The 14,982-nt window shown below is 34.8% G+C and overlaps 1 protein-coding gene across 1 annotated transcript in view; it reads right to left on the bottom strand.

The window, feature by feature from the left end:
* Positions 1–14,982, bottom strand: part of MAP3K9 (mitogen-activated protein kinase kinase kinase 9) — a 118,835-nt gene that overhangs the window by 26,946 nt on the left and 76,907 nt on the right. The window contains exon 3 of the mRNA XM_074235829.1: positions 4,745–4,925. Within this exon, the coding sequence (XP_074091930.1) occupies positions 4,745–4,925 (181 nt within the window). The remainder of the gene's footprint in view (positions 1–4,744; positions 4,926–14,982) is intronic.

Raw genomic sequence — 14,982 nt, 5'->3', positions numbered from 1 at the left:
AGTACTCAATCACAATCAATTGCTACAACTTGTTCAGCCATTTCCCAGTTGATGAGCATCCTCCTAATTCTTTACTATTAAATTCCTTGCTACTTAATAAGTACCTATATATAAGTTCTTTAACTTTTTGTTTGATCTCTTGTAAGTTACAGACCTAGTAGTGGTATTGCTGGGTCAAAGGGTATGCATGTTTTATAGTCCTTGGGGTACAGTTATAAATTGTCCTCCATAATGATTCGACCAGTTCAAAATTCCACTAATAGTTCATTAGTATACCTATCTTCCATCATCCCTTCCAAAATATGTCATTTCTGATAGATATGAGGTAGTGTCTCAAAGCAATTTTAATTTGTAATAGTGATTTAGAGCATTTTCATATAAATATAGTTTTGATTTCTTCTGAAAACAATGCATTAATATTTTTGACATTTTAGCAATTGAGGAATAGTTTATTTCTATAAACTTAACTCCATTTTCTATGTATTTGAGAAAAGAAAACTTTATTAGAGAAATCTCTAGAAATTTTTATTTTTGTTGTCTGTTATAATTTAATAAAATATAGTCTGCCTGATTATCTGTTTTAATTAGGTCTATTTTTGCTTTTGCTTTGTCTGAGATTATGATTGCTACTCCTGCCTTTTTTTTACTTCAGTTTAATTTTACTTTATTTTATCTATTCCGATCTGTCTCTAATTTTAATTCTGTGTTTGCCTTTCAAGTGTATCTTGTGTAAACATATTGCTGGATTCTGATCTCTAATCCATTCTGTTATCCCCTTCTGTTTAATGGGTGAACTCATCCTATTCACATTCAGTTATAATTATGGTGTATTTCCTTCCATCCCATTTTCTTCTGTTTATTTGTCTCATGTTTTTTATCCCCTCTTCTTCAAAAATCTATTTTGCTTCTTATCACTGACTCCCTTAATCTACCTTCCCTTTTATCATCTCCTCCCCCTTTCTCTTATTCCTTACTCCTCCTTTTTCTATTGAGAAAGAAAGATTTCAATACCCAGCTGAGTATATTCATATAAACACATATATACATATATATATATATACATATGTGTATAAATACATATATTTATACACACACTTTCCTCTTGGAACCAATTAAAGCTAAAATATTATTCACCCATTGCTCACCACATTTTCCCCTAAACTATGAAAGCTCTTCATCATGTGCCTCTTGTATGTGAAATCATTTTCCCTATTCTGTCTCTTCCTTTCCCCTTCTCCCCATGCATCCCTCTTTCTCATTCCTTCATTTTTTTACATCACCTAACAAATTGTCTCATACCCATGCCCTCCCTCTTTCTTTGTAGACTACTTCTAACTTCCCTAATAGTGACAAAGTTCTTAGGAAATTACATGTATCATCTTTCCATATGAGAATGTAAATGTTTTCAATTTACTGAGTCTTTTATGGTCTTTCTTATTTATCTTTTTTAGGCTTCTCTTGATATATATATATATATACATATATATATATGTATATATATATACATATATATATGTATATATAATGTTTAAAAGTCAAATTTCCTATTCAACAGAAATCCTTCCAAGTCCTCTATTTCATTAAATAAACATTTTTTTCTCCCAGAAGGATTATGTTCAATTTTGCTTGGTAGATTATTCTTAGTTATAATCCTAGTTCCTTTGCCTTTTAGAATACTATATTCCAGTTTTCTGCTCCTTTAAAATAGAAACTGCTAAATGTTATGTGATCTTGACTGTAGTTCCATGATTTACAAAGTGTTTCTTTCTGGATGACTGCAATATTTTTTCCTTCACCTGGGAGCTCTGGAATTTTGCTATAATATTCCTGGGAGTTTTCATTTTTAGATCTCTTTAAGGAGTCGAGTCTTTTTATTTTATCCTCTGGATCTAAGATATCAAAGCAATTTTTATTCATAATTTCTTGAAATAAGATGTCTGGGTTCTTTTTTTGATCAAAACTTCTGCTAATCTCTTTTCCCAGGTCAGTTTTTTTCTGATAAGATATTTCACATTCTCTTCTATTTTTTTATTCTTTTGTTTTTGTTTTATTGAATCTTAATTTCTCATGGAGCCATTAGCTTCCATTTGACCAATTCTAATTTTTAAGGAATTATTTTCTTCTGTTACCTTTTGTACTCTTTTTCATTTGGCCAATTCTGCTTTTTTAAGAAATTCTTTTCTTCAATGAATTTTTGTACCTTTTTCCCATTTAATTAATCTCTTTTTATGAAGTTTTTCTTCAATGAATTTTTGTGCTTCTATTATACTTAAGCCAAATTCTATTTTTGTTTTGTTTTGTTTTTTGTTTTTTAGGTTTTTGCAAGGCAAATGGGGTTAAGTGGCTTGCCCAGGGCCACACAGCTAGGTAATTATTAAGTGTCTGAGCCCGGATTTGAACCCAGGTACTCCTGACTCCAAGGCCAGTGCTTTATCCACTACGCCACCTAGCTGCCCCAACCAAATTCTATTTTTAAATGTTGTTATATTCAGGATTTTTGTGCCTTTTTTACCAAAATGTTAATCTTCTTTTCATAATTTTCTTGGCTTTCCCATATTCTTTTATATTGAGATGATATAGCAAAGGCTAGTGGTACTGTCCTCACCCCAAGTACTTCCTAAATTTTCTTAGCATGAAAATCCATCTCACCCTGACCTTCTGTTGTCTCTGCTGCTCTAAAATTTGATTTGAGGTTTTATTTTAAAATTGTTTGGAGGGAAATATTTAGAGAGTTTGACTGAGTTTCTGCCTCTAATCTGCCATCTTGGCTCCACCCCCTCAATAAAACATAGTTTCTTCAACGAATTTATTAGCAGGCCAAGAAAGGGAGGGGAAAGAATAGAAGGTAAGAAGAGATGAACAATATTGTTAAGACCAACTAACAATAGCTAAACTGGACCAGGAAGCAATTCCTCAGCATCAAACCCCATTTGGATAGGTCTCTTCTACAAACTCAAGTACAATGCCACAGGGGAACTTAAAAGTAATAGGAGTTAGAGATGGAAAACACAGATCATCTAATCCAACGTTCTTGTTTTACAACAAGAAAGATAATGTTTATAGAGGAGAAATGACTTCTTGGTGGGAAGAGTGCTTGAGGCACAGTGAACTCTCTCTCTCTCTCTCTCTCTCTCTCTCTCTCTCTCTCTTTATATATATATATATATATATATATATATATATATATATATATATATATATATATATATAAACTTGGGTTCCTAAGGCTCTGAAGCATACTATCAGTGTAATAATGAGCAAGTCATTTAAACTCCCTGGACCTAGGCTTTTTCATCTATAAAATGAGAGGGTTGAACTAGGCAGCCTTCAACTTTCCTTTCTCTTTTAGAGCTATGATTCTTTGAACCAATAGTCTTCATTTTATAGATGTTGAAATTGAGATTTAGAACAATCATACAGAACAGGATGATGATGTTTGTTCTTCATTTTTGAAGAAAACCATGACATCAAGGAAGGCCATGACATGCATGTGAATTGAACTTCAGTGAGGGGGTGCTGTACTAAGTCACCAGTCTTACTTTCTCCTCCAGAGTCATCCAGGTCCAGTGGTCAGATATAAATCAAGAGGGTTGGAGATGACTCTGGACGTGAGGTATTCAGGGTTGAGTGACTTGTCCAAAGTCATACAGCTAGTAAGTGTCTGGGCCAGGATTGGAACTCAGGTCCTCCTGACTTCAGGTTGGTGCTCTATCCACTGTACCACCTAGCTGCCACAGGGCATACAGCTATAATGAATAAAAACAGGGTAAGCAATTGAACTGAGATCCCTTGGTGCTCTCTCTCTAGTACACTTTAATTGCCTATGACCCATAACTCAAAAGTTATTGAGATTCTTTAAGGGAGAAGAATGGATTAGTTTATATTAGTTACCTCATTCTGTAACATCAAAAGAAAAACAGAATTAGATATACAGAAATTCACCTAACATGGAACTATGTTTCTGAAATGTAGAAAGCTGTTAATATTACATATTTTTGTATACGATGATGCTAATGACTTATTGTTAGATCCACTATTTCAGCCCTCTTAATCTTACAGATTAGAAAACTAATCTGAGACTGGAACTGATTTGTGCAGTTAGATGGATATTAAAAAGCAAAGCTTGAATTTGATCCTATATCCTCCAACTCAGTTCTTTCTACTGTACCACACTGAAAAATCCAACTTCTATCTTCCCCATATCTAAAAACATAGAAGAAGCAATTAAGTATATTAAGTATACCCAGAAAACAATAATCATAAACCCTGGCTGAGTAGGATAGACATTTGTCTTGGGCTTCTTAGGTTTGTTAAAATAAAGTTAAAGTTGTTAAAGTAAGAACTTTAAGAGTTCTTAGCCTTGGGGCTATAAACTTTTTTCTAATTTTTTTTGGAAAATTTTATTTCAATGGAATGTGTTTCCTTTGCAATTCTATATATTTAATTTTAAACATTTAAAAACATTATTTTGAGAAGGGATCCATAGGTTTCTCCAGTCTTCCAAAAGTGTCCATGATGCCCTCAGAAAAGTTGGGCTATATATAACAATGCACCATCTCTTCCTAGATATCTTTCCTGGACTACAGTATATCTATATGGTGAAGCAGTTCTAGCTAGCATAATAGAAATTAACTTAGCATGATTTTTGAAAATCATCCATGTTTATGTTCTGCTCCTAAAAAATACTCAGATTCTGAAAGAGTTTGGGTAACTGAACTGAATTTGAGAACACAGTGGCCCCTACCTCCACACATCACTGCCTTTGGAGAACATGGAGGAGCGGATGACTTCAGGGGCCATCCAAGCGTAAGTTCCAGCTGCACTCATTTTGGTGGTCTTGTGCCATTCCCTGGCCAGGCCAAAATCTGTGATCTTCAGAATCTTGTTGCTCAAGTCTCCATTCTCAACCTTCTGGAGGATCAATACTGAATAAGAAAAGAGATTTTTAAAAAAGAGAGAAAGAATCAGCAGACAACACAAACAATCCTGTAAAATAATAACTCACATTTATAAATGGTCCTATAGGGGAGGTAATGCAAGCATTACTCTCATTACTATCACATAATTAAGTTAAATGCCTTACACAGAATACAACAAATAGTGGAGCTGTTAACTAACTCAAACCAAGTTTTTCTCCAAGTCTGATGCTTTTTTTCAATGAACCAGAGGTTTTCCAATCTTTTCCTGTATAGCCATACCTCATGACTTTTAGTGAAACTTCTCCATATGCCTTATTCAATAATAAAGGAATAAATAAATAAAGGAAATAAATTCTAGAATCTATCATACACAAGAAATGAAATTTTAAAAAATATTAATTCCCATAAAGAAAACTTTATTTATATTTAGCATTTTTTAGTGTCATAAAGTTGTTCTCTTTTTACTATACACTTTTTTATGATTTCTATTTGACCATTTTTTTCTTACTGAAATAGCTGCTATCTCCCAAATAGTCCCTATATCTCCTTGATAAGCTCCTCACATCATCTTGAGTTCACATGTACTCTTGAACTGCTTCCTACCTGGAACCTCTTTTCCTTCCATCTGTTAAGCTATCTAATACCTCTCTACACATCATTACAGAATGAGTTACTTCATCCAAAAAAATTGATTATAAAATTGTCTTCTGGGATCCAGGGAGCCTTTGGATACATGAGTTAATATCAACAGTTCACAGTCCAAAACATTTAGTCAATGAGGTGTGGACTAGATATACTGAGATCAGACCTAACCCTTCTTTAGGAAAGTTAACATTAAATTCATGTCTAACAACTGTGTCTCTGTTTTTTTTACAACAGACTCCAGATTATCTGAAGAAGTTAAGGAAAAGATTGGGGTATTGCTTTAAGACCAGTATTATGACTTTTAAAAAAACATTTCCCTTCCCTTCTTTTCCTAAGAAAAGCTTTTACCTGGATGTCAAGATCTTCCATATCCTAGTTTCATAGCTCCAGAGGTGGAAACAACTTCAGAGATTATCTAGATCTCCCTCATTTTGCAGATGAAGAAAAGGTTCAGAGAGGATGTTTCTTTCATAAGGACAAACAGCAATAAGCAGCAGAACCAGGATCTGTATCCATAGTCTCTTACTTCCATTTGAAAAGTTTTTTTCTTACTAATATACCAACCTCTCATTTATTTCCACTTTTCTCTACACCGAAAATGTGTTTGCAATACTAATAATAAAGATGATAATGATGATGAAGATACCTCACAGTAACCCTGAGAGCCCTTTCAGCTCTAAATCCTGCTGAGGGGCAAGTATACCTTCCAGGATGGCATTCTGCAGTGATTTGTTTCCTAAAGGTTAATCATTGGAGTTCCTCAAGACTGATTATTTATTAAATAGAAGCTAATATTTTATCATGCTTTAAGGCTTACAAAATATTTTTTCTCACTATCACCCTATGAGTAAAGTATTATCCTTTTTCAAATGAGAGAACTGAGATCCAGAGAGAAGACATCAAGAAGAATATTGTTGGGGGGGGGGGGATACCAAACAAGAGCAAAAAAGTTGAATTTAATTCTTGTCTTACTACTTATTGTATAACTTTGAGCAAATTATTTCCCTCTCTGGGTCTTAGCTTACTTATCTGTCAAATGAGATAAATGATCCCTTCCTTTCAGCATTAAAAGCTTCAGGTATGTGGTACTGCACATACTGCCCAACTGAAGTTAACTGGTTTTACTGAATTTTTACTGCTTTTTAAGAATTATTTTTTATGGATTTATGTTTAACATGGTTAAACATGTAGAATCTATATTAAATTGCTTTCTACTGCGGGATGGGGGAGGGAGGGAGAAAAATGTAAAGCTCAAAACCTTGCAGGAAAATTTAACCTTCTTAAAAACTACCATTACATGTAGTTGGAAAATAAATAAATTAAATATTTTAATTTAAAAAAAAAGAATTACCATTCTTTCTTACAATGGGTGGAAAGTTAGACAAGGGATGGGGAGAAACATTCAGAAAGAAAGGTAATATAAAAAGTAAAAGATATCTTCCAGCTATTGCAAAAAGACAAGATAAAGAAATTAAGAGAACAAGCAATAGGCAAAGAATGAAAATTATTGCTTTTTGACAAATTATTTGATTTATTTAGAGAACCCTAGAGACTCAGCTAAAACATGAATTGATAAACAACTTCAGAAGAGTAGAGGGATATAAAACATACTTATGAAAATCATCAGTCTTTCTGTAAATAAAAAAAAGAGCAAACAAGCCAGCATAAAAAGATGGAAAAAGAAATTACATTCAAAATAGCCATAAAATTTATAATTTGGACATCCACTACCACAGCACACTCAGGGCTTATGTAAATAAAATACAATACAGTCTACAGAAATAATGAAAGACAAGATGTTAGCAAGATATGAATTGATCATGGTTGGTTGCGCTTAAGTAATATAAGTGACAATACTAGCTAAATTAGCTGTGTCATATAAATCAAATTATCAAAGTATTATTTTATAGAACTTGACAAAATAATAACAAAATTCACCTGGAAAAATGAAAGGTAAAAAATTTAAAGTGAAATAATGGAGGAAAAAGTACTAATGAAAGGGACACTTAGAAGTACCAGGTCTCAAATTATTATATAAGCCAATAATCTAATACTCTTCCATACTGATCATACAAAAAATAGAAAAATTTATCAATGGAATGGTTTAGGTAAATAAGATCCAGAAGCAATCAAGCTTATATAGCAATCAAATTTACAAACCCAAAGGCACTAACTACCAGGTAAGGACAGGTCTTTTATAAAAAACTGACAGGAAAGCTAAAAGAACTTGGCAGAAATTAGATTTAGATCAACATCCCACATCATATACCACAACACACAATTAGGAAGTGTCTACAATGTGCCTAAGCACTAAGTATACAAAAGGAAAAAAGAAAAGTAAAAAAAAAATAAATACTATCCCCCACTCTTGAGAGGCTCACAGGATAATGGGGATTCAACATACAAATACCTATATAAAAACAAGGTGTATGAAGGACAAATTGGAGATAATCAACAGAGGAAAGTTACTAGCAGTAAGGAGAGATTGGGAAAGGCTTATTATGGAATACTAGCAGGAAAGTCTATCAGGAGAGAGTTAAGGTAGGAGAGAATTACAGGCATGGAAGACAGTCTCTAAAAATTCCCAAGGAAGAAAAAAAAGCAATTTTTGCAAGAGTTTTGAGAAGGCAGACATGCTCTTGGGTAAGAAAGAAAAGAATTTGAACTAAATTTGAACTAAACCTTCTTATTCCCCTAATCACTGAATTTTATATCTTTTGATCTGGAAATATTCCAAGTGGTCAATAACAAAGGGATATCTATAACCTTATGACCCATATGTTCACAAATATCTATAACTATGTTTTTGTTATAGCAAAAAAGCTAGAGAAAAGGGGGAGGGGATTCATCTCAACAGGGGAATGGAAGATGAATGTAAAAGAGTATTATACCATAAGAAATGTTTAACATAAAAGATTCAAAGAAACTTGTAAAGACTTATATGAACTGATGCAAAATAAAGTAAGCAAGATCAGAAGGATAATTTATATAATGACTACAATAACATTAGAAAATAACTTGGAAACCCATGAGAACTTTAATAATGCAATGACCAATCATCACTTCAGAAGAGTGACAAAGAACCATGCTTCCTACATCTTAGCAAACAAGAACAAAGCATTGATTTGTTTTCACTAGATCTACTTATTTGTTAAGAAGAAGGACATTGAGTTGGTAGGTAGTGAAAATGAAGCCAAAAATAAATAAATAAAAGAGCATCAAGGAAACATTTTTAAAAACAGAGAGCAGGGACAGCTAGGTGGCACAAGTGGATAGAGCACTGGCCCTGGAGTCAGGAAGATCTGAGTTCAATTCCGACCTCAGACACTTAATAATTGCCTAGCTGTGTGATCTTGGGCAAATCACTTAACCCATTGCCTTAAATAAATAAAAGAAAAAATTTAGAAACCAGGGAACTGCAGGAAATCAGAAGGGAGGTCAAATTATCAGAGCATAATTTATGTTAATAGGTTAAATTTAACATACATTTTAAAAGTATATGAGAAGGTTGCAGTTTCATATAAATCCTCTTTTTCAGATCTTTTTTATTAAAATGTTTGTGTTTGTTGATTACTAAGTTCATAACTAAAAAGAATATTTTAAAAATATCAATAAAAATGTTTTAAAGTAAAAATATACATTTTTTATGTGCATACCCTTTGATCCAGCAATATCACTACTGGGTCTGTAGAATGAAGAGATCATGAAAAAGGGTAAAAACATCACTTGTACAAAAATATTTATAGCAGCCCTGTTTGTGGTAGCAAAGAATTGGAAATTAGTCAATGTCCATCAGCTGTGGAATGACTGAACAAATTGTGTTATGTGTACATTATGGAACACTATTGTTCTATTAGAAACCAGGAGGGATGGAAATTTAGGGAAGCCTGGAGGGATTTTCCTGAAATGATGCTGAGCGAGATGAGCAGAACCAGAAGAGCACTGTACACCATAACAGCAACATAGGGTTGATGATCTATCTTGATGAACTTGACTCATTTCATCAGTGGAACAATCAGTGACAATTTTAGGGTATCTGTGATAGATATTACCATCTGTATCCAAAGAAAGAATTATAGAGTTTAAACAGATCCCTAAGATTATTAGTTTTAATTTTTTTAAAGTCATCTTATTTTGTAATTTTGCTATCTCTTAATATTTTATTTTTTCCTTAAGGATATGATTTATCTCACAACACATTCAATTTTGATCAATGTATAGAATGGTTTGGGGTGGGGGGGAGGAAGTGAGATTTGTGGGAAAATTGTAAAATTCAAAAAGCAATTTTAAAAAGTACATTTTTAAAAATAAGGTAAACTGAATTAAAAGTTCTTTAAAGTCCCTTCTAGGATTATTTGATTCTATGATTACCTTCTGCCTCTCTCATCCTTCTTAGTTTGACTATTCTCATAGAAAATCACCATCAAGGGAGAAAGCACTCAGAACTATACTTGGGCTTGAGCCAAGACCACTCCTTCACCTACCAAAAGGGTTCCGGTAGAAAGTACATTCCTCTGAGAAGAGCTTTCTCCAAGACAAAAACACCCTGGAGCACTAATGGAAACTGAGTACTGCTTGCCATAATCTGGGAGAGTTGAAAAATTCTAAATGGGAGGCGCAGCTTTATTACTACCTATTAGACAAAAATGCTTACTTGGCATATTTAGGAAAAACAAACATACAACTAATGTTCTAGAAACTTTTCCCAGCTGGGTAGCAAGCTCTCAAAAACAAAGAGAGGGAGGGAGGGAGGGAGGGGGAGAGGGGGAGGGAAAGAGAGAGAGAGAGAGGAAGAGAAGAGAAGAGAAGAGAAGAGAAGAGAAGAGAAGAGAAGAGAAGAGAAGAGAAGAGAAGAGAAGAGAAGAGAAGAGAAGAGAAGAGAAGAGAAGAGAAGAGAAGAGAAGAGAAGAGAAGAGGCCATCCATCATGGAAAGGATAAAGAAGCTTGAACACCAACCCTTGGGGATCCCTTGCATAGTAAGCTCTCAGACCTCCAAAGCCATTCAAACAATTTGTAATTATTAAATTAAGCTAGGCATGGTGCTGCGGATACAAGAAAAGGCAAAAAAAATCCCAGTTCCTGACCTCAAGAAGCCCCTATTCTAATAAGGTAGACAAATATGCAAACAACTGTGTACAAATTAAGTTTAAATGGAAAATAATCTCAGAGGAAATGTTCTAGCATTGGGGAAGTGGGGGAGAACTGGAAAAGGACTCTTATGGAAGGAAGTCAGGAAAAGTAGGAGATAGAGGGGAGGAGAGAGGACATACAGAACATGAGGGATAGCCAGCAGGAGATGAAGTGTTGAATATGAGAAAAAGAAAGCTCCTCTTAAAAGAATTGTGCTTTCCTCCCAGAAACAATGTGGAGGGAAAAGGAATGGTCTTGACTTAGACCCAAGCCCAGAATCACTGGATCATAGTACAAGAGTAAGTATAAGGTGACTGGAAAGAAAGATAGGTTGGGGCCAGATGATGAAGTACTCTTTAAAATCAAATGGAGGATTTTGTATTTGGTCCTGGAAATAACAGGAGTTAATAACTGGAGTTTATTGAGTGGAGGGGGTGACTTGGTCAGACCTACACTTTATTTTTTTAAATATTTTATTTGTTTTCCAATTATATACAATAGTAGTTTCTATCATTATTTGGTGTGGTTTTGAATTTTACAATTTTTCCCTCACCCTCCCTTCCCACCTCCACCCCCCCCCCCACAGAAGGCAGATTGATAATCTTTATATTGTTTCCATGCTATACACTGATCAAAACTGAATGTGTTGAGAGAAACAACATATCCTTGAGGAGAAAATAAAATATTAAAGATAGCAAAATGATGTAGTACATAAGACAACTTTTTTTTTTTAAATTGAAGGTAGTAGTCTTTTGTCTTGGTTTAAACTCCACAATTCTTTCTCTGGATACAGATAGTATTCTCCATTGCAGATACCCTAAAACTGTCCCTGATTATTGTACTGATGGAATGAGCAAGTCCACATGTTGCTGTTAGGGTGTACAATGTCCTTCTGGTTCTGCTCATCTCACTCAGCATCAGTTCATGCAAGTCTTTCCAGGCTTCTCTGAATTCCCATCCCTCCTGGTTTCAAATAGAACAACAGTGTTCCATAACATACATATACCACAATTTGTTCAGCCATTCCCCAATTGATGGACATCCCCTCAATTTCCAATTCTTTGCCTCCACAAACAGAGCTGCTATGAATATTTTTGTACTAGTGATGTTTTCACCCCTTTCCATAATTTCTCCAGGGTATACAACAGCATTGGTATTGCTGGATGAAAGGGTATGCACATTTTAAAGGCCCTTTGGGTATAATTCCAGATTGCTCTCCAGAAAGGCTGGATGAGTCCACAGTTCCACCAACAATGTATTAGTGTCCCAGATTTCCCACATCCCTTCCAACATTGATCATTGTCCTTTCTGCAGACCTACACTTTAGGTAGACCACTTTGGTAACTGAGTGGAGGATGGACTATAGATGGAGAGAGACTTGGGGCAAGGAAACCAACTAGCAGACTAAAGAGATGAAAACGTATTTTCTACCTTGCTAATGGTACTGAATGGAAATAAAAGCTATATAGGTGGAAGAGGGAATATACAAGGAGAACTCATAATCAAATTAATAATGACCTAGCCCCTGTTACAGGCATAGATCTAAGAAAAACATCTGAAGTAGGCCAAGTTATTCTTTGGGCCCAGAGGCCTTGTTATTTGGTCTACCCTATGCCCCATTCTCCCAGGAGAGGAGGCTTTCTTTTAGCTATCTGTCAATTTGTCCTTATAAAGATAAAATAAGGTTTACTTATGTGGAGGAGACATCTGTTAGGTGACCCTATTATATAACCCCCTCCTCCTGCCAACAAATTTGCTCTAATTAAGCACTTCAGAAAGCTATCCAGAATAGCCTGCAAGACAGAATATGTAGCGAACTGGCCCTAATAATGACTACAGTAGCATCTGGGTGGTCAAGCTTCCAACAGAAAAGACCCAGCAGCTCCCCAAATTTGATGAGACCTCACCTCATGCAAGCTGCTCTTTTATGGAGGGTCTGGTCAAATGTGTCTCTGCATGTACTACACCAGCCAGCTGTTCAGAGGCACTTCTCTGAGTACCTTTGCTTAATTATATAGCTTTCCTTAAATAAATCCTAGCATTAGAAAGCAAAAATCCCATGTCTGCCTCATTATTTCAATATTCCAAAAAAAGAATCCAGCACAAGTTTCCCCTTCAGGTATATTTGCTGAGAAGACTTTCTTTCAAGACCCAAATAACTTGATGGAAGGACTTCAGACACCATGACAGGTAGTGGGGAAGATACTTTGGGGCAGGAGAACTTAACCAGGTTCTACAAATCATGTTACATAAATGACACTGTGCTCCCTGCCCCTATCTATGCCCTATAAACACTATGAACCAGAGTGACATGATTTAGAGAACATGCCAACACACACACATAAAAGAAAATTTAAAAATGACAATACTACTATTAATAGATGACATTTATATAACATTTTAAGGTCTGCAAAGTTTTAGATAAATTGGCTCACTTGAACCTTACAACAAACTTCTAAGACTATTAGAAAACATACTGATAAGATATATTAATACATACATCCTCTGACACAAGTTTCAATCACATCAATGTAATAAATGAAAACCATTTCTGAACTAATCATTTATTTTTCAAAAAAATTTAGGGGCGGCTAAGTGGCACAGTGAATAGAGCACCAACCCTGGAATCAGGAGTACCTGAGTTCAAATTCGGCCTCAGACACTTAATAACTACCTAGCTGTGTGGCCTTGGGCAAGCCACTTAACCCCAATGTCTTGCAAAAAAAATTTAATTAAATATTTTTAGTCAAGAAAAATTTATTTTCTCTCCTTCCTATCTCACCCTTACTTGGGAAAGGAAATAAAAACCACAGTCAAACTACAAAATAGCATTGATGTCTGAGAGATTAAATCACCCAAGAGACAAGGAGTCAGAAATGGGATTTGAAACCAGGTCCGCTGATTCCAGAGTCAGGGTTTAAATGTTGGCACATCGGGGCAGCTAGGTGGCATAGTGGATAAAGCACCAGCCTTGGAGTCAGGAATACCTGGGTTCAAATCTGGTCTCAGACACTTAACCTAGCTGTGTGGCCTTGGGCAAGCCACTTAACCCCATTTGCCTTGCAAAAACCTAAAAAAATAAAATAAAATAAAAAAATAAATGTTGGCACATGAATGTACCAAACATAGTTAACTGTGTTGTAAGAAACTACAAATATGAAGGATTCAAGGAGCATGAGAAGACATGTAAACTTGTAAAAAAAAAAGCAAAAATCAGGAAAACAATATACACAATGACTTACAACAATGTCAATGGAAAGAACTAAAGAACTGAAAGTGAGCATTGTATAATTATAATGACCAACCCTGGAGAAGAGAAAGAAGAAGAAAAGAAAAAAGAAGAAAGAGGAGAAAGAGGAGGAGTAGGATAAGGGTTAGGACAAGAAGGAAAAAGAACAAGAAGATATACCTTCCTCCCCTCTTTGTAGAGGTGAGGGCCTATGGATATGAATACTGCATATACTATCAATTATAGTTGATATTTTGGTTGGTTTTGTAAAACTGTCTTTTTTTTACTCTAACTCACAGCTCCAGGTATTTTGTCTGAGACATGGAATGTTCTTGCTCTTCAACTTTGTCTATTGACTTCATTGGCTTACTTGTTATTGTTTGTCCTTAAACTTGAAAAAGACCAATAAGATCAAGAGGGTAATGGTCTTAACTTGTTTGTGAATTGGATTTAAGTGAGGCAGAGATATGCAATGTCATTAGCCTTACTCTCTCCTCCTCAGTCATCATCAAAGCCCAATGGCAAAACAAAAGCCAGGACAACTGTCAGATTTGTTCCAACTAAAATTTCATCTTTTACAGGAAGCCTTCTTACTGTTAATTATTTCCTAGTTATCCTGCTCTGTGTGAGTGTGTATATGGAAATACATACATGCAAATATATGTTTACATATGAGTATATGCACACAAGTATACAAGATTAGGAGGAAATAAAGAAAAAACATGATGTAAGAACAAAAGATCAACAAATCTAAGATAAAAAAAACCCAAATCCCTCATTCAGTAAGTAAGGACAACTTTGCAGTGACTTTCACTGAATATGCAAAAAAATAAGCATTCTGCCTCTCATAGATAACTACTATCTGGTTTACAGATTGATTTCCCTTCAGGAGAGAAGGTCAAAGGCCTTAAAGAGTACCTAAGGTCAATGAGGCTTTTATTTAAAAAAAAAACACCACAAAACTGAAGTGGGACTTCTGTGGAAAGGATCAGAAGTGTAAGAAAAGCAATTTTCCCCTCCTCTCAGGAAGGGAGGAAGGGAAGAATGTTGACCACAGG

The sequence above is a fragment of the Macrotis lagotis genome, chromosome 4, assembly GCF_037893015.1.
Source record: "Macrotis lagotis isolate mMagLag1 chromosome 4, bilby.v1.9.chrom.fasta, whole genome shotgun sequence".
In the NCBI taxonomy this organism is placed as follows: domain Eukaryota; kingdom Metazoa; phylum Chordata; class Mammalia; order Peramelemorphia; family Peramelidae; genus Macrotis; species Macrotis lagotis.
Note: the sequence above shows the minus strand (reverse complement) of the source record. Positions and strands in the feature narration are given on the sequence as shown.